General features: G+C 43.0%; 1 protein-coding gene across 1 annotated transcript in view; it reads right to left on the bottom strand.

Moving 5' to 3' along the window:
* Positions 1 to 18,087, bottom strand: part of LOC140735108 (histone acetyltransferase KAT6A-like) — a 189,855-nt gene extending 171,768 nt beyond the window's left edge. Inside the window, exons 1-2 of the mRNA XM_073059905.1 lie at positions 18,002 to 18,087; positions 15,792 to 16,746 (exon numbers count right to left, since the gene is read on the bottom strand). Of these exons, the coding sequence (XP_072916006.1) occupies positions 15,792 to 16,391 (600 nt within the window). The 5' untranslated portion in view covers positions 16,392 to 16,746; positions 18,002 to 18,087. The remainder of the gene's footprint in view (positions 1 to 15,791; positions 16,747 to 18,001) is intronic.
* Between the last annotated feature and the right edge of the window lie 1,345 nt (positions 18,088 to 19,432).

Consider the following 19,432-nt stretch of genomic DNA (forward strand, 5'->3'; position numbering starts at 1 on the left):
TACCTGAACGTTATGTATTTGAGTATCTCTATTCACACTCTGAGCCAAAGATACTTGGATTGGACATATCTCCCACATTCAAGTTCACCCCATTTGGTCTTGTTTTCCCACATGCTGTCACCGAGACTCAGGACCTGCATTTCCATGACTGTCCCTAACTTCATTCACCGTCCACTCTGAACTGATTTGATGACCTACAAACTCATTTTCAAGGACTCTTTACATCTCATGTTCTCAGTATTACTTTTATTTGCACGGTTTGTCTTCTTTTGGACATTAGTTGTTTGTCAGTGTTTGTTTATACTGTATACAGTCTTCATATAAAATTTTATTTTAATTCTTTTTTTCCTGTAAATGCCTGCAAAAAAATGAATCTCAAGATAGTATATCATAACATCTACATACTTTGATAATAATAAATTTATCAAGGATAAAAACACAAGACAGTAATTATGAACTGCCTCAAGTTTTTGCTACTGCAAATATTTGGTGCAAAAAGGTAACCAAGAGTCTCGGTCTGAAACACTAACTGTTTTTTTTTCCTCTCCATGGATGCTGTTTGACCTGCTGAGTTCCTCTAGCATTTTTACTTTCTAACCCACCTGATTTTCAACTATGAACTCTATGTTTATGACCTCCATGAGACCATCAGCACATTTCACATTTACAACCCATTTGAGTCACCACTAAACGGTCCAGACCACTTCTTTCCTGCAGTAATTACTCAATATTATAAATAGAAGTAATAAAGTAAACAAGAAGGCAAGGTTTCCCATGGCTAGAGGAGCAGAAACCAGATCTAAGGTGATTAGCAAAAGCAAATGGTGACTCAAAGATGTTGCTTTCACACAAAACTAGATTGTTTGAATGTTCTACAATTCAAACCAGTGAGACCATTTCCGGTCTACTCACTGAATATTTGGTCATCACTTTACAAGACAGAAAAATGTTAAAATATTAAGAAAATATAACAGCACAGAAGTGGGAGATTTTGTTGGCACGTTATGCAAAATGTTTCTATCAAAGCTAGGATCAGAAACTAACGAGTTTAAACTGTAATGAGTTAATAAATGCTGCAAATGTACTGTGATTGAATTGGTGAGTGGGTGTCCATATCTTAATAAAGAGAGACAAAGATGCAGCCACTAATGACAGAAATTGATCTGAGCTGGAGTGCAAAGCAATAGCTTGTACCATGAATTTTGAAACTGCTTCGACCTTTGCTGAAACATTTTATTTCCTGTAGTGGCTGCAACTTGCTGAGCTTCCACCTCCTCCACAGGTGGAACGAGAGAAGAAAACCTCTGAAAGAAGTCATCTCAAACAGGTGGACATTACTTTGATTCCTTGAGCAGTGCAACAGCAAGTTAAAAGCTACAATGATCAAAGTGAGTCTGTATTCCTGCTAAGGAAACATTACAGCTATTATGAATCTATCACATAACAATGTGCTTTCAAGTCTTACAAGAAACCGGAAAAAGTAACATCAGTCTTAATTAAGTAGTTGAATCAAACACAATATTCAGAGCAAACACTGTCAGTAATTCAGAGAGTTTCTTGCAGGCTGTTTGGGTTTTTGCAAGTTGTATTCCCAAAAGTACAGTGTAAGTTTACCTCGCAAGTAGGAATTCTGAACAAAAACATCAGAGACACCCATGATGTTGAATGGAAGTGGGTTGTGGATAACCCACGAGATCTTATCTCATTAAGTTGGGAAATCTGAAAAGTTATACTCAGGTGGCTTCTAAGCTCTTGACTTTGTAAACACAGCACTTAACGGCTGGACACAAAACAACCATAGGTTCTCAGCTGATGTAAACTGTAGAGAGAACATGTCCACATAATTTCATTTTATACTCAGCTATTATTAAAAATGCAGCCGGACACTACACCACAAATTCAAAATATCCAAGCAAAATCGCACAAACAATAACACCCACAAACAATCTGTGTCCTAACTACCAAGACATGAAGGACTGTCTCTTTCTAAACTGGGAAAACTAGTGAATCAATCAAGATATCAGTTGCACATCAGATTCAGGTTTTTCCACATAACATTATTCGGTGTGCCTTGTTCCTGAGGATTTTCAACCATGCTAAATATTACCTCAGTTACATAATATATTAGGACAATACACACTAATGAGGAGCAAACACAAATCACAAAAAAAAATACAGAACTTTATTTTCTTATATGAAGTTGTTGCTGGTAGTGCCAGAATTTAGCACCCATTCCTAATTGCCTTTGAGGTTATTACAGTGGCAGGGTGCAGATACATACATCTCTACCAAAGGAGGTATAAGGCATTCCTTCTCTCCGTTAGCCTGCAGGTTACCCTTGGGCAAGGTATAGCACCTGCTTAGCCCCCCTCCCCTATCCTGATCAGGGTCACGTGAAGCCATGGAAACAGGTGGTGGATGGTCATATGAGCAGCTGGTGCATATCACAAGTTCTGGTTACGTGACCACTGACACCAGGCAGACAATCTCTGAGGAGCATTGATAATGGTTGGGATAATGTACCTGCCTTGTGAAGACACTGCCCAGAAGGAGACAATGGCAAACCACTTCTGCAGAAAAATCTGCCAAGAATAATCATAGTCAAGACCATGATTGCCAATGGCATTCGACACAGTACATAATGAATGAATATACCAAAATACAGAGAAAAGCTTTGTTTTGCATGCCATCTATACAGATCATTTTGTCTCCCAAAAGAAGGAAATGGCAAACCACTTCTGTAGAAAAATTTGCCAAGAATAATCGCCATCATAGACCCTGATCATCCGAATCATTGACACGGCACAGCATCTGCAGATTTACTCGTGTTACATAATGATGATGACTGAGTTATCTTCCATACCTGCTGCAGCCCATGTTGTGAAGGTTCTTACAATTCCCAAGACAGCAATGACCAACACCTGAGAACATCTGTTCAAGAAAACTGTACCTCATTAAAGAATTTTCACCTCAGGCCTAGGTTTTTTTTTTAAAAACACAGAGAGTGATGGGTACCTGGAAAATACTGGTGGGGGTGGTGGCAGAGACTGATACAATGGGGACACTTAAGAGGCAGCAAGACCAAAGAACTGATTGTGGACTTCAGAAAAGGTAATGCGAGGCAACACACACCAGCCCTCATAGAGGGATCAGAAATGGAAAGTACAAGCAATTTCAAGTTCCTAGATGTCAACATCTCTGAGAATCTATCCTGGGCCCAAGATATTGATGCAGATAAAAAGAAGGCACAACAACAGCAATATTTCATTAGAAGTTTCAGGAAATTTGGTTTGTCACCAAAGCCACTTGCAAATTTCAACAGATGTACTGTGGAGAGAATTCCAACTGATCGCATTACCATCTGAGTGTTGGGGGGGGGGGGGAGGCTGTTACTGCACAAGATCGAATTAGGCGACAGAAAGTTGTAAACTCAGTCAGCACCATCATGGGCACTAGCCTCCCCAGCATCCAGGACATTTTCAAGGGGCAATACCTCAGAAAAGCGGTGTCCATTGTTAAGGATCTCATCACCCACGACATTCCCTCTTCTCATTGCTACCATCAAGAAGGAGATTCAGGAGCCTTAAGGCCCACACTCAATAATCCAGGAAGAGCTTCTTCTCCTCTGCTATCAGATTTCTGAATGAACATTGAATGCAGACACTACTCACTACTTTTATTGCCCTCACTTTATTTAACTTTTATATAACATATAAAACTAAATTAAATAGTTATATATGTTCATCCGACTGTAATTTTTTTAAATTTTTTAAGATTGGTTCAATATTGTAGGCTGAAGGACCCATACTGTGTTCTACTAGTCTATGTTATAGTATGCAGTTAGCATACCAGGATTTGGCACAGCAGTAAGCAAAGAATGCTGATATACTTCCAAATCAGAATGTTTTTTTCCCTTAGCATGGAATTTGAAGGTGGTGGTGTTCTCATGTGTTACTCCCTTTATCCTTCTTTTGCATCAGTTTGGCTTAATTCTTAAATTGCTATATTTAGGATTATACTAGTAGCAACCAACTTCTCATGCTATTAATATATAGCTTAGAGGGACACCTCTATTCAAATCCAAGTTTGAAATAAAATAGGATCTAATTCAGTACCACACAAAAAAATCAGGTACATACAGTATTTTTTGTGCAAATACGTGCAAGACAATACATCTTCATGCACTTCTCATTAAACTGGCAAGATAATCCTGAACTCTGATGATTGGCTTATCATAAAGGAAATATACACAAAATATGAAGCTTGCATAATAACAAGGTTAAATTAATTACCACCTCACAACAAATACAAGATATCTGTATGGATTTTTTCAGTTTTTAGGATAAGAGGCCGAAACAGGTTATCTGAATTATCTGAATTTCTGTTGCATATACAAAAGAATTGTTAAAACATATTATATTTGTTATTGCCACATCCATCACTTTCTCTCATTCACTTCTACTTTATTTTCTTCTTCCAAAGACAAAAATACTCAAGTCATCTGTGTCATCGACACTCAGTGGCCACTTTATTAATTCCTCATGTATCTAATAAAGTGGCCATTGAGCGTATGTTCACGGTCCTCTGCCACTGTAGCCCAATCACTTCAAGGTTTGGTGTGTTGTGCATTCAAAGGTGCCCTTCTGCACACCACTGTGGTAACGTGGTTACTTTAAATCACTGTCACCTTCCCGTCAGCTTGAACCAGTCTGGCCATTCTCTTCTGACCTCTATCAGGAACAAGGTGTTTCACCCACAGAACTGCCACTCACTGGATGTTTGTTTTTCCACACCATTCTCTGTAAACCCTAGAGACTGTTGTGCGTGAAAACCACAGATCAGCAGTTTCTGAGAAATTTAAACCACCCCATCTGGCACCAACAATCATTCAACAGTCAATGTCACTTAGATATCATTTCTTTCCCATTCTGATGCTTGCTTGGTACAATAACTGAACCTCTTGACCACATCTGCATGCTTTCATGCACTGAGTTGCTACCATGTAATTGGGCAATTAGATATTTGCATTAATGAAGTGTACATACAGGTAGCCACTGAGTGTATTCTTCTATTCAAGATGTAAGTTGTCCATTTTCTCATCCCCTAAAAATAAGCTGATTTTATGATTGGCAGTTCACCTGGAACAGTCTACTCAGAACAGATCAACGGTGAAGGGTGAAAGGAGATGGATCCATCGACTATCCTGAATCAACACAAGGTGAAAGAACAAGTGTTTCAACATCAGGCAAGAACAATCAATCCAAACAGAAAAATGTACTTCTATTCTCCAATGTGGGAACTAAGTTGATTCAACTCCATGCTATTGGCTTGTAGCATTGCTGCAATAATAAGCCAGTGTGGGTCACTTTCTCACACTCTGCTGCAAGGTAATGGTTTATACCACAAGCACATTCCGCAATTGAACAACGTTTCTAGAAAAATCTGACTAGAAATGAGCACAAGGCAACACAGGATGCAAAGTAATATACGACTGCAACTATTATCAAATTCAAAATCAGACTACAGTGCACAGCATGATTTGTCCTTTCCATTCTGTGCAAGCCCTACAGACTCGCAAACCAAGGCAATGATCAAAGTTTGTTACCTGTCTGAGATGAGTTATTTTGAATAAAATTAAACAAATCATTTTCCTTCACTTGCCTCCACTTCTTTGTCACTTATACTCACCTGGATAAAAACTGCTTTTTTTTAAATACTTGGCTAGAACAACACAGGGTGGTCCTTAGACAAAATGGAGTAGCCTGCCATTTCAACCTTCATTTCTCTCTGTAATAAATATCCATAACACAAATTACGATTGTTCCTCACCAAGAGAATGTGACAACATACTCAAGAAAAATTGTTTGGCTGATTTTTATCTCACTCCATCTCTCACTTGATGAATTAGTACTCCTCTACATTCAACATAGGCTGAGGGCAGTAGGCACATAAGATGCTGAAGTTATTGTCCATCACCAAGAATAATACATCAATATACAAAGCTGGCCAAGCCTGAAGGACGTGGTGTCATTGAAATGGGCCTTTCTGTTTATCACATCCATGCCAACCACTCTGCCCATCTATACTAATCCCATATGCTCACATTAGGTTCATGTCCTCTATACCTTGTCTACAGAAATGCCTGTTTAAATATCTCCCAGGTGCAGTGACTGTCCCTGATTCATCCACCACCTCCAACAGGGATTCCAGATATCAGTATTAGTTTATTATTGTCACATGTACCAAGATACAGTGTAAAATTTGTCATGCACAGAAAGTGCACTGTAGGTAAACATTAAAGTGCAAGGTCATAACGAGGCAGGATGAGGTCAGGAGTCCATCTTATCATACAAGACGTCCATTCAAGGATCTGATAACAACGGCATAGAAGCTGTCCTCGAGCCCAGTGGCACATGCTTTCTGGCTTTTGTATCTTCTGCGCAATGGAAGAGGGGAGAAGAGAGAATGTCTGAGTGATTGGAATCTTTGATTACGCCGGCTGCTTTACTGAGACAGTGAGAAGTATTGACACTGGTATTTGTAATGGTTCATTATTGTCACATCTACCAAGGTACAGTGAAAACCTTGTCTTGCTTACTGTTCATACAGATCAAATCATTACACAGTGCATTGAGCTAGCATAAGGTAAAACAGTAACAAAGCAGAACAGAGTGCAAAAGGTGCAGAGAAAGTGCAATGCAGCTACTCTATATGTAGAAAAACTTTTTCACCTCAGATCTTTTAAAAATTCCTTCCTCTCACCTTAAACCTCCCTTGTCCATTTGTCCCCCCCCACCCCCCCCCCCCCATCCCTTCCCACCGATCTCCCTCCTGGCACTTATCCTTGTAAGTGGAACAAGTGCTACACCTGCCCTTACACTTCCTCCCTCACCACCACTCAGGGCCCCAGACAGTCCTTCACTTCACCTGTGAGTCGGCTGGTGTGGCTGTGAGTCCGGTGCTCCCGGTGCGGCCTTGTATATATCGGTGAGACCTGACGCAGACTGGGAGACCATTTCGCTGAACACCTACGCTCTGTCCGCCAGAGAAAGCAGGATCTTCTAGTGGCCACGTCCCATTCCCATTCTGATATGTCTATCCATGGCCTCCTCTGCTGTCAAGATGAAGCCACATTCAGGTTGGAGGAACAACTCCTTATATTCCGTCTGGGTAGCCTCCAACCTGATGGTATGAATATTGATTTCTCTAACTTCCGTTAATGCCCCTCGTCTCTTTCTTTCCCCATCCCTGATTTATTTATTCCCCCCTCCAATTTTTTCTCTCTCTGCCCATCACTCTTTGCCTGTTCTCCATCTCCCTCTGGTGCTCCTTCCCCCTCTCTTTCTCCCTAGGCCTCCCGTCTCATGATCCTTTCCCTTCTCCAGCTCTGTATCCTTTTTGCCAATCATCTTTCGAGCTCTTAGCTTCACCCCTCCCTTTTCCATCTTCTCCTATCATTTCGGATTCCCCCCCTCCTAATTTCAAATCTCTTACTACCTTTTCCTTCAGTTAGTCCTGGCAAAGGGTCTCGGCCCGGAACGTTGACAGCGCTTCTTCCTATAGATGCTGCCTGGCCTGCTGCATTCCACCAGCATTTTTTGTGTGTTGCTTGAATTTCCAGCATCTGCAGATTTCCTCGTGTTTGAGGTTTCAATATGATCCTCCTTCACTGTGTCACTACTGTTGACCCCACAAGAAATATCCTCTCAGAGTCTAACCTGAATCCTCTCCCTTGAAATTTATAAGCTCTGTTCATTTGTTATGTGCCGTGTCGTATGATTATGGTCCCATCACCATGATTGTTCTTGGCAAATTTTTCTACAGATGTGGTTTGCCATTGCCTTCTTCTGGGCAGAGTCTTTACAAGACAGGTGACCCCCGGCATTATCAATACTCTTCAGAGATTGCCTGGCATCAGTAGTCACATAGCTAGGTCTTGTGATATGCACCAGCTACTCCCATGGTTTCAAGTGACCCTAGTCAGAGGTTCTAAGCATATGCGACACCTTTCCTAAGAGTGACCTGCAGGCTTGCGGAAGGAACGAGTGCCTAACACCTCCTTTTAGTATATCCACCCTGCCACCCAAGCATAAGCTTCAGTGAGATCAATTTTCATTTCTTCAAACATCAACCTGCTCAACCTATTCTTCACAAGGCAATTCCTGCATCCAAGGGATTATCCTAACGAACCTGTGCCCATGCAAGCCTTAGCAACTCCCTGTACAATTGTACTATTCCATTCCTTTTGTGACAAAGGCCAACAAACATACCAGAGATAAATATATTCTGTAACTTCACATCACCAATATGACCAAGCTAGGAGACCAATGTTCAATAAGGAATGTGGCAATTACTGGACATATTCAAAAACGAGATGATTTGGTAAAGTTAAAACACATGGTAAACAGCAAAATCAGCTTGTTACAAAGAGCTAACTGAATCCACAACCGATGTATCAATTCTAAGCAGGGCAGTCCTGCCACACAAAGTCATGAACGACAGAGGACAACTGCATCAGCACTGGACTTCAGGGCGAGTGATCCCGAGTCTGAATCCAACCGGCTCCTTGCACGCTTTCTATCTGTACTGAGTTGAGCATCGAGCTAGCAATCTGGCCTCGTAAAAAAGTCAAATGCTACAAAAACAGCAAAAATGCTGCCTGAAAGGGACAACAATTGGGAAAATGTAGGGAAGGTAGTTCCACACACTGCTGGTGCATGGTGATTACAAATATATATAACTTCCTCAAGATGTACTTCAAAAGACCAAGCCTTTCTCAACCACATCTAACCTAACTATAATCCCCCGGCAATGATAGGTGCGAGGAGCAGAGGGGACACACTGACGCAAACAGATTAAATAAGCATCTCACCAGTAGCTTCTCAAGGGAACTAGGGTGGAATATACATTTTGGTGCTTTCGATAAGGTGCACATTTTCACCTTCCAGATTCAAACTTCATGAAAGTTTATGGTTTTCCTTCAAAATGCACACCATGCGCCCTGCCTCAGTTTCTTTGCACGTCCATTAATCACCCACTCAGACACTAAGGACAGCCTTACAATAAAGGCCACGTTCAAAGCAAAAAGTAGCAGCAGATTCAATTTAATAGAAGCAAATTCTCTTTTCACATGAAACATAGCAGCACCTGTTTTATTAATGTCATTAGATCACTGGCCTCAGTGAAGGAAAAGAATAATTGCCTGGCAATTAAGCATGCCTCCAAACTCCTGTAGAGAGACAGCTAATTGGTGCCGGCGATAGGGGGACAAATGTTGAGAATTAATACCATCTCAAAGGAAATAACATTAAGTCACATGATACATTACCGTAAATACTTTCCAGCATAAAAACTGCTTTATAGCAAGTTTAAAGGACAACAATGCTCTATCGGAAACCACACCACAAAGAGGATCTCATACCTGTCCACATGAGAACAGCTGAGCAAATTAACTCCATAGTATAGCCACACTGTCATGACCATCCATAACACAGGCCTATTCTGCACTGTATCTCAACAAAAATAAAAAATAAAATCATGTTTATTTTGATTATGTTATTTATGCTGCATCAGATCTAGAGGCACGGTCATTTTGTTCTCTTATCCTTGTGTACTGAGAAATGACAATAAACAACCTTGAATCTTGAACAATTAGGGTGAAATAGGTGTCAGCCTTTGGTGCACTATCATTAATAACTACTGCACAACCTCTGTCCACCATACTCAAGCTTTTAAACAATAAAAGCTAAACTGAGACTTCAATATTTTGTTGGATTATTTAATTTTCTTTCCATAAGCTTTCAGCAATGTTAAAATAAACCAAATGTCCCCACACAAGTGAAATGTCTCACATTTTATTTCATATGGAGCAGATGTTTTCGGACACTGCAGTGCTTGGGGGTGGGGGGGGGGAAGAATGGTGCAAAGTGTCACAATATCATCGAGCTGCTCCCACCCTCATTCACATGTTTCAGCTATTTCCTTCACAATTTCTCCCACAGCTCTCACTGCCTTCGCCTACAGGTTGCAATTAGACAAACTCTGCTGTAAGATTACTGCCAAACACATCCAGTCACTTGGTCACATTGTGCTGTCCACGGCCAACTTCTGTAAATCTTCTATTAGAGCACTTCTACTCGCTCCACTTGACAGAAGCATCAGATGTTGTCTCCCTGCTGCTTCAGCGTTAACTCTCAGACATCAATCTCTCGTGACCGCTGTGAACCTTTGCAATTCCTCTTCCACCCCTAATGGTCCAATTACTCGCTCTCCTAAAGAGGAAGCTGACCTTTCCGGTTCATTTCTGCAACCTGGTTTGTTTTGGTGAGAAACGTGTACACTTCGCAAACACCTTTAACAAGAATCTGGCACTTCTAAACATCATAAAAAAGCTGTGCATTTGATTGCCGAACTTCCTGTCAAATTGTTCCACTAGCGCTGCCTTTGAAATCGAATTGGAACAGGCCACTCCACCTCCAATTTCTCTTGGATTGTTGTCAATGCCTCTCACCTACATCTTAAATACAATGAAAATATCTGTTTGGATGTCTTCTTCACCTCCTTCATAAACATAGTCACAGTTACAATCCAGGTTCGATGGCTCCATTCTTCACTGTCCTTCAACCATCAAGTTTTTTTTTAATGAAATACCAAATTCAAGTACAATCCTTATATCCAGTCCACTGCTTAAGATTCAAAACGTTACATTTTTACTTAATTCAAATTCTCTTCCTCAACAACTTCTATGTTTATAAAGCCCACAAGACTCAATACCAATTGTACAGAAATTATTTAACTGCCCTTCTTGTTCCCTCTATTATTTCCAAATTTTGAAATCAAGAACACCCACACATTTTTAAACACCAAACTGAGGAGATTTTAAATATATTCAATTTCTCCTTTTCCTGCAATTGTCATCTGCAACCAAACCCTTCTGCCACCAAACCATTTCCCATTCTTCTTTATCCTATGGAACCTGCAACAAGTTGGTAACAGGTTACCACAATACATAGGAACAGAATTAAGCCATTGAGCCCATCAAGTCTGCTCCATCATGACTCATTTACTATCCCTCTCAACCCCATTCTCCTTCTCCTTGTGACACCCTTATTAATCAAGAACCTAACAACTGCCACTTTAAATGTACCCAATGACTTGACTTCCACAATGAATTCCACAGGTTCACCACCTTCTGGCTAAATAAATTCCTCCTCATCTCTGTGCTAATGAGACATCCTTCTATTCTGAGGTTATGCCCTCTGGTCCTAGACTTTCCCACTATAGGAAACATCCTTTTGATGTCCACTCTATCAACGCCTTTCAATATCTGATAGGCTTCAATGGGGTCATCCCCTCCCCAACATTCTTCTAAACTCCAGTGAGTACAGGCCCAGAGTCATCAAACTCTTCTCATACATTAACTCCTTCATTCCTAGAATCATTCTCCTGAACCCTCTTCAATGCCAGTTACAAAATGCTAACAATTTATAATTTGATTGCATTTCACAATAATCAAAATCAGTCACCACAACGTGTTCTGTGACTGAAGCCAATAGGTTTGATAGAACTTGGACATATTTTTTGTTGTATGGTCCATTCATGGGCACAAACAATTCACACACCTTAAGGTTGAGTGAGGCACAGTGTTGACTGGACAGTGGTATCAATTACAAGCCCCTTGCCAAAAGAAGCTTCAATCCATCCAGATCCTAAACTTGTGAGAGCCGGAATTCAAATTATACATTATTTTAACACTACTGATCTGGGAGTGCAAGCTTACGTGCCTATCTTCATGACATTTTTGTGACTTCCTTTTTGAGAACAATCTTATTGTAGGGTTTGGAGGCTTGCATGCCTCAATGACCCGGAGAGCTATGCTGGCTGGATTCAGGGCTTTCTGCTTTGGCTCTTGGTAGGGTCACCCATGCCAAACGGGTCAAAGAGTAGAGGCCTGACTAAGAGTGGTCCACTGGTCCTCCAGGTTCCGGTATTCTGCTCAGGGCTAACAACCCTGACTACAAAACAAAATAAAACTGCTACAGAAACAGCAATGAAGAATCCTTCTACATCTGAGTGTGATGGTGTTCCTGAATCTCCATCCAGGACCAACAGTGGAGAAAACCGAGAAGAAGCTACTGACAAGATGAAGGAAGCTCTGAACTACGCGAGAAATGGAGGACCTTCATTGATGCCCTAAACACCAGTGGCATAATGGGGCAGTAACTAAGTAAATACTGAGAGCTAAATACCAGAAACATCATCTCCATCACCTGTCCATCCTCAACCAAACATTGCCATCACTGGGTCCTCGTCCCAAGTTCTCCCTACATTCTCAAATACCACTATGCTCAAAACCATTACATCAGAGCACCAGGCTAGGAATAATAAATGTGTATAGCCACACCAGCATTCCAAAACCAAATTATTAAGTGCCACCTGTCATCATTGCAACCAACAGAGAAAATTCTTCCCTATTTCAAGCATAAAAGTAACAAAAATGATGTATCATCCTTATACTTTATCTTGCAAAGTAAACTATCACAAAAGTGAACCTTTCTAGCATACTGTTAAGAACAGAAGACAACTACAATGTAGTCATACTGCAAAATGACACAGCTGTAGTTGGTTTTTAACTCAACTTTATCTACAAATCTTGGTGCCAATACTGCAAGGACTGAGGGAACATTCAAAACCAGAGTCTAATATCTCTATCCTGTCCCCAACGTGTCGATGCAGCTACAAAGAAGGCACAACAGCAGCTATATTTCATTCAGAGTTTGAGGAGATTTCTTGAAAATTTCTACAGATTGGAGAGCATTCTAACTGCCTCAAAAAGACAGCATCCATCATTAAGGATCCCCATCACCCACGTCGTGCCTTGTTCTCATTGCTACCATCAGGAAGGAGGTACAGAAGCCTCAAGGCACACACCCAACGATTCAAGAACAGCTTGTTCCCCTCTGCCATCTGATTTCTGAATGAACACTGAACCAATGAACTGCTTTTTTATTTCTATTTTTGCACTACTTATTTAACTATTTTATTTTATTTATATATATATATATATATATATACACACACATATATACATATTCACTGTAATTTGTATTTTTAATATTGTGTATTGCATTTCACTCAGGACATATGCTGGTGATATTAAACATGATTCTGGTATAAAAATTCAGACCAGACTTAAAGTCCCAAATATAACATTGTAGCTGAACTCAAAGGCAAAGTACAATCCATAATTGGGAACAGTAAGAGTTAGAGCATAATACAACACAGCAACAGGCCCTTCTGCCCAACTCATCTATGCCAACCAAGTTCACGTCCTCTAAATTTGTACCTACCTGTCTGAATGTCTTTTAAACGGCCATTGTACCTGCCTACATCACATGCTCCATTCCACATATCTACCATCCTGTATGGAAAAATTTGCTCCACAGATTCCCTGTTTCCCGCTCACTTTCAACTTGTAGACGTTGAGTACCCCTTATCCGAAATGCTTGGTGCTGGGGATGTTTCAGATTTCAGATTTTGGGATATACAATGGGATAGCTTGGGATCGCCATTATTTCTGACACTGAATTAATATGCTACTGGTAAGCAGTCTTCAACTTACACTTGTTCTTCACACACAGAGCTGTTCAGCATGTTAGATTTTCATCAGTGACGACCCTAACAAACGCAATAATGTATTTCCCTGTTGCTTCATGATCAGCAGATACTTTATCACAAATCTTCAAAAAATTAATGACGTGCACTTTCTTAAATTTCTGCATCCAACCTGCTGAATATTCACAATTAACTTCAATTTTTAGTTTGTGGTGATAGATTTTTGCTTGTTTCATGCTAGACATACCACTAAGTAGCACATGTTCACTGCGACACTGACGAATCCATTCTTTCAAATCACAACCAAGATCTTCATGTTTCACTTTATGCCATGGTTTTTCATTAATTTCTGCTCATTACATATGTGAGGTCACTTCTCAGAACAGCCTGTGGTGTGCAGGGACCTGCACATCACTTGGGAATCTTCCCTGCTCCTTGCTGAATTTTCTATTTGTGACGTCACGTCAGCATTCCAAAAAAAAAATTTGATTTCAGAGGTTTTCAGATATTGGAAGTTCATATAAGGGGTACTCACCCCGTAGTATAAATTGCAAAGCTACACATCTACCTGCTCGTTTTGATGACTATGTGATTTTCTAATTTTTTTTCCAGATGAATTCAATTCAGAAGCTGCAATTTCTCCACTTTCCTTTACTATGCCAGCCTGGCTCACAGGTAGCTTTCTCATCTCCAAGGTAAGAGGTTGCAAAGTTCATGCCCCCTCTCAGACCGATAGACTCTGACAGTCCAATTACATTCTGAGAACTGCACTATTAGAGTTGTGAACTCTTAGATGATGTAATGCCCAGTTTATGTTCTAATGGATTGAAAAGACCTTAATGAGAGTAAGGAATTTGTACATTCTAGCAAAGAATTACCACTCAACTATCATGACCAAACCCAGATATAAGGTCATCACTTTTATGGTGACACTTGCTGCCTGTAAATTAACTGCCCTGTGTGTTTGCATGCAGAGGTAATTCACTGGATTTAAAAAGCCATAAGATATCCTGAGAAAATGTAAGCCTTTTAATAAATGGAAATTCCTCACATATCTGAAAGAGCAATAATTGCATTCAACTCACTGGACACCATGAAGTTAATTACTGTACTGTTACGAGCTCAATAGTTAAGTGGGTAAATGAAGGCTAACCTTTATGTTGCAAACTTTAGTATCAGGCTAACAAATTAAGTCTAGTGGATTTCCTAATTTCACACCTTCACAAGCACCAACTCTAACATGACAAATTGTCACTTCTAGACTAGCAAAAGACCCACCCACTCTTAAAAAAACGCACAAACAGATTAAGACAAAGTATCCCATTTACACTGCAAGTCCAAACTCATGGTAACGCAGAACTAAACCCTGAATGGGCTCATCTTGGAAATTTTTGGAGATTTAAATGAACAATTCAGCACAATAAACATGACCAAATGTGTAAAGCAATATATCAGTTGTTATTCATTTTGACACAGAATAGATCTCAATCAAATTGTTTGTGACCTGCAGCAGTATTATCTAAAACCAACAAATACAACAGCCAGTGATCTAAGATGCAAGCGAACTCCAAGCGTTGTACCACACATGTTGCATTGATTTGTGCATTGCATTAACACCCTGATGTCATCTAAAAGGCATCTTGTAGAAACATATTCATGACCAAAAAAATGCCTTTAAAATCAAACATAAATACCCTCAGATACATAGTCAGGAAAATGCACAAGAACTACAAATGTTCCACAGCTTTAGGTTAGTGGTATCTACAAATTTTGGCATCAATTTCCCTCCTATTGCAATAAAAGTATTTATAAAGCCTACTTGAGTGATAAATCAATTGCCCACGGTCACAAACCACTTAAGCAACAAATTTAACTGCTGATCACGTCCATCATAGCTATCGGATTTGATATATCTCTCAACTGCAGAGAACCTTCTTAGTACTTGGAAGTATTTGAAAATACTGCTACGTCCCTTCCCATCCCACCTAGTAAAAAGCAAGTCTCATTAGTCATGTCGGAAGTACAGGAATTAAGTACACGATTAGACACCTGGTCAAAAACTACCATCTGCCTACTTCCTACTTCCCCAGGATCACAAAATTTATACAACCGTGTCTTTCGTTCCTTGAGCATCAAAGTGTGATACAACCGTCTATCTTTATTCAAAAGCCACCTACCTTATCCTTTTCATGAGTCAGGAGGCTAACAGGTGGGAGGCAGGAGATTGAATCTTGGCCCTGCTTGCTATCGCCGCCCGATTTGCCACGCAAGAGCTGATACAGGGGCCCGTCCTTGATAATTCTGCCGTGGCTTATGGCGCGCTTCAGGGACAGCCTCAGCTGCTGGTGGAGGGCTGAGGAGGCTCCCGCTCCAAACACTGCTATCACATCCTTCTGTGCCCTCAGGTACCGTTCAATGTTCTTCAGTGATGATCCGTTGGGCTCTGACAAGCCTTCTATTGCCCTTTTGAGAAGTTTATTCCAATCAACATTGTGTTTTGCATCTGACTTGGATTGATTCCGAGGCTTGGGGAGTACAATCCGTCCTGGATTGTCTGGATCCTTGTAAGAATTAAGTCCTTTATTTGTAACCTTTAAGATTGTCCCATCTTTGACACTCAGTTCCAGTTGCTCCAGGACAGTTTTTCTGTCTAATCCATGGGATGAGGCAACAGCATGGCAAATCCTTTCCTCTGAGGGTCTCTGTTTCTGCTTTTTCACTTTTTGGATTGCCTCCAAAATCCACTCGGTGTACAACGGATTTGCCAGTTTTACCATGGCTGATAACTCCCAGTATCCACAGAGTGTTACCCCTTATCTCTGTGCTGAATCAGTTCCACACATAACAAAAATAGATTTCTCGGAATAAAGCAGTTCACCATAGCATTGACGTTTTTCAAATCGAAGCCAATTTCCCCTCTCTCAACCAGGTCTACTTCTCACGGAGAGAATACAAGGGGAACAAAGATGCTCTTCTTCACAAAACAGCCTTATTGAAATACACGATTTATACGATTCCAACCTTCTGCAAAGGTCCCAAAACTCCAAACCATCAGAAAGCCTCCATTCAATTGCCTACACAGGCATTTACACCGAATGTAATACAAGATGAACACTAGGCAGAACTACGCACCTGGAGGAGGAAACACAGAAATTACACTTTGAGTAAAGGAAGAGGTAAATGCTATACTGTACAATGCTGTATTTGCAATAATGAGTAGATAGGAGGGGAAGGAGAGCGTGACGGGGAGCAGTGAAAAGTGTAAAGATTGCAGTGACTTTTTTACAGAGGGAACACAGGGGAGGTATCTAGGAGGTGTAGAAGGTGCAAATGCGGCAGCTAGGGGGTGGACAATGGCATACTCAGGTGGAAGGAGAGAGCATCTGTGGCAGTGCAGGATATAAATGGTATTGAAGAGAAAGAACAGGGTGAGGAATGAGGGGTTACAGTAGGGATTCTCAACCTGAGGTCCATGGTCTCCTCAGTTAATGGCAAAGGTCCATGGCATAAAAAAGGTTAGAAACCCCTGGTTACAAGAAGCAGGGACCAGGATGGAGAGGGATTTGGTGCAAGGAGCAGGGTAGGGGATACAGGGTGGAGGCTAGGAGCAAGGGGGCAGGGAAGAGATATGGGCATAAGGTAGTACAGTGAGCAAGGGGAGGGTAGAAGGATGGACAGAGGAAGAGCTAGAGGGAAAAGGGGAGAAGAAAATTGAGGCAGTAAGGGTGAGTGTGCAAAGGTGGAAGGAGAGTGGCTGGGGAGTAGAGGTGCCGGGCCAGAAGGGGGTGCAGGATGTGGAACAGAGAGCAGCCCGGAGAGCTGCAGCAGTGCATTTAAATGCCCGGGCTGTAAATAAGGGCCAGCGGCCAGTCAGCCCGGTCGCTTCCCTTCTGGCCAGGGACCGGCGCCTTTTGTTTACAGCCCAATGCCGAGGTTCCGGCGCGTCGGGGGCCGCAGGTGGCTGCCTCGGCCGCCCCAAACACAGGCTGCTTTTCACCGTAGCATCCCCTCCCCCGCCGCCACTGCCACAACAAGCGCCCATTCTCCGCTACGCCACAACTCAGAGACCGAGGCCTGCGGCCTAGGCCACGGTCGGCGGCCGCCTGCCAATCGGCGACTCTCCCAGCGGAGGGGACGGCTCGGTGGCCGTCGGCAGCCCGGCCTGGCTACAGCAGCCCCGACGTCGACCCGGGGACACCCCCCAAACGCTCGCCCTGCGCTAGGCCGCAGGCCCGAGCGGCCCGGGCTCCGGTGCTGTCGCGGCGCTGCGGTCGCGTTCGCCATCCAACCGGCCAGCCTCGCTGCTATCGACAGGAGGCCGGTGTCCGCTGCCGGGCGAAGCCGGAGCAGTGCGGCGGAGCCCCAGCTCGGGGCGGAGTAGACTCACCCGAAGCGCAGGAGAGGGAGAGACGGCGAGCGCCGCCGCCATCTTCCAGAGAGCAGGCAGCGGCGGCGGCGGCGGCAGCAGCGAGGGGGCGGCAGAGAGAGAGGGAGAGAGGGGAGGGGAGGGACGGCAGGGAGGAGGGGAACCCGGGGGGAGAGTAGGGGGAAAGACAAACTGAGTGGGGGGTATGAGATGGCGTGAGGGTGGTGTGTAGGGGGAGGGGGAGGTGAGGATGGGGAATGGGGAGGGGAGGAGTGGGTGGGGGAGTTGAGGATGGAGGGGATAAGTTAGGGGGAAGAGTGTGAGGAGAGGAGTAAGGGAGGGGTGTGAAGAGAAGGGGAGGAAAGGGGTAGGAAAGAGAGGGAAGGGAGAATGGGTGAGAGAAAAAGAGGGAGGGTTTTGGTGGAGGATAGAAGCTGCGGATGGGAAGGTTGCGGGAGGGAAGAGAGGAACAGGTGGTTGGGGAAAGGAGGGAGGGGTTTGGGGAGGGAGAGTAGAGGAAATTGAGGGCAAGGGGAGGGGAAAAGGGTACAGAGAGGGGAGAGGGTAAGGGGATAAGGAAGGGGTTGGGTGGGTGACAAGGAGGGAGGGGACTGAGGGGAGGTGGAGGCTGAGGATGGGAAGAGGATTGAGGGTAAGGGAGAAGGAAGAAGGGAGTGGGTTTCGGTGGGAGGAAAGGAGGGGTGGTTGTGGAAAGATAGGTGAAGCTGCAGTTGGGAAAAGGATTGTGAGTGGGGAGCAGAGGAGATGAAGGGGAAGTAGGAGAGAGGAGTAAGGAAGAGGTGTGAGGAAGGGGAAGGAAGTGGGGAGGGGGTGAAGTAGAGGGCGATGGGTGAGAGGAATGGAGGGAGAGGGGTTGGGGAATGGAAGGGAAGCTGAGGAGTGGGGAATGGGGAAAGGAGGACTGGGTGGAGGGGGTAGAAGAGATGGGGTAGGGAAGGGGGGAATGGGTAAGAGGGGAAAGGATGTAGGGGAGGAGGAGGGAATGGGTGTGAGGGGTGGGGGAAGAGGTGGTGAGAGAGAGAAGGAGCAATGGGTGGGAGGGGCAACTGAGTGGGGAGGGGATGGGGAGGATTAGTGGAGATGGAAGGAGAGGGGAAAGGAGATGGAGGGGAGGTGGGGATGAGTGTAGTAGAGGCATGGGGAGGGGAAGGAGTAGGGTAAGAATAGTAAGAGAGAGGAGAGGGAGGAGTAGGGGAGGCAGAGGAGGGCAGGTTGGGTAAGGGAGGGAGAGCAGAAAGGGACAAAACTGGAGGAGGATAAGGATAAGAACTTGAGGGTGGTGGGGTGAATAGGAGAGGGACATTGATGATAGAGGATGAAAGAGAATAGAAAAGATGGTAGAGGGTTAGAAGAGGTGGGAGGAGGCAAGGTTGGGAGAGGGGAAGACACATCTGGAGAGGATAAGTAATATTAAAGAGCGCAGGGAAGGGG

This window comes from Hemitrygon akajei, chromosome 1 (assembly GCF_048418815.1).
Source record: "Hemitrygon akajei chromosome 1, sHemAka1.3, whole genome shotgun sequence".
Classification (NCBI taxonomy): domain Eukaryota; kingdom Metazoa; phylum Chordata; class Chondrichthyes; order Myliobatiformes; family Dasyatidae; genus Hemitrygon; species Hemitrygon akajei.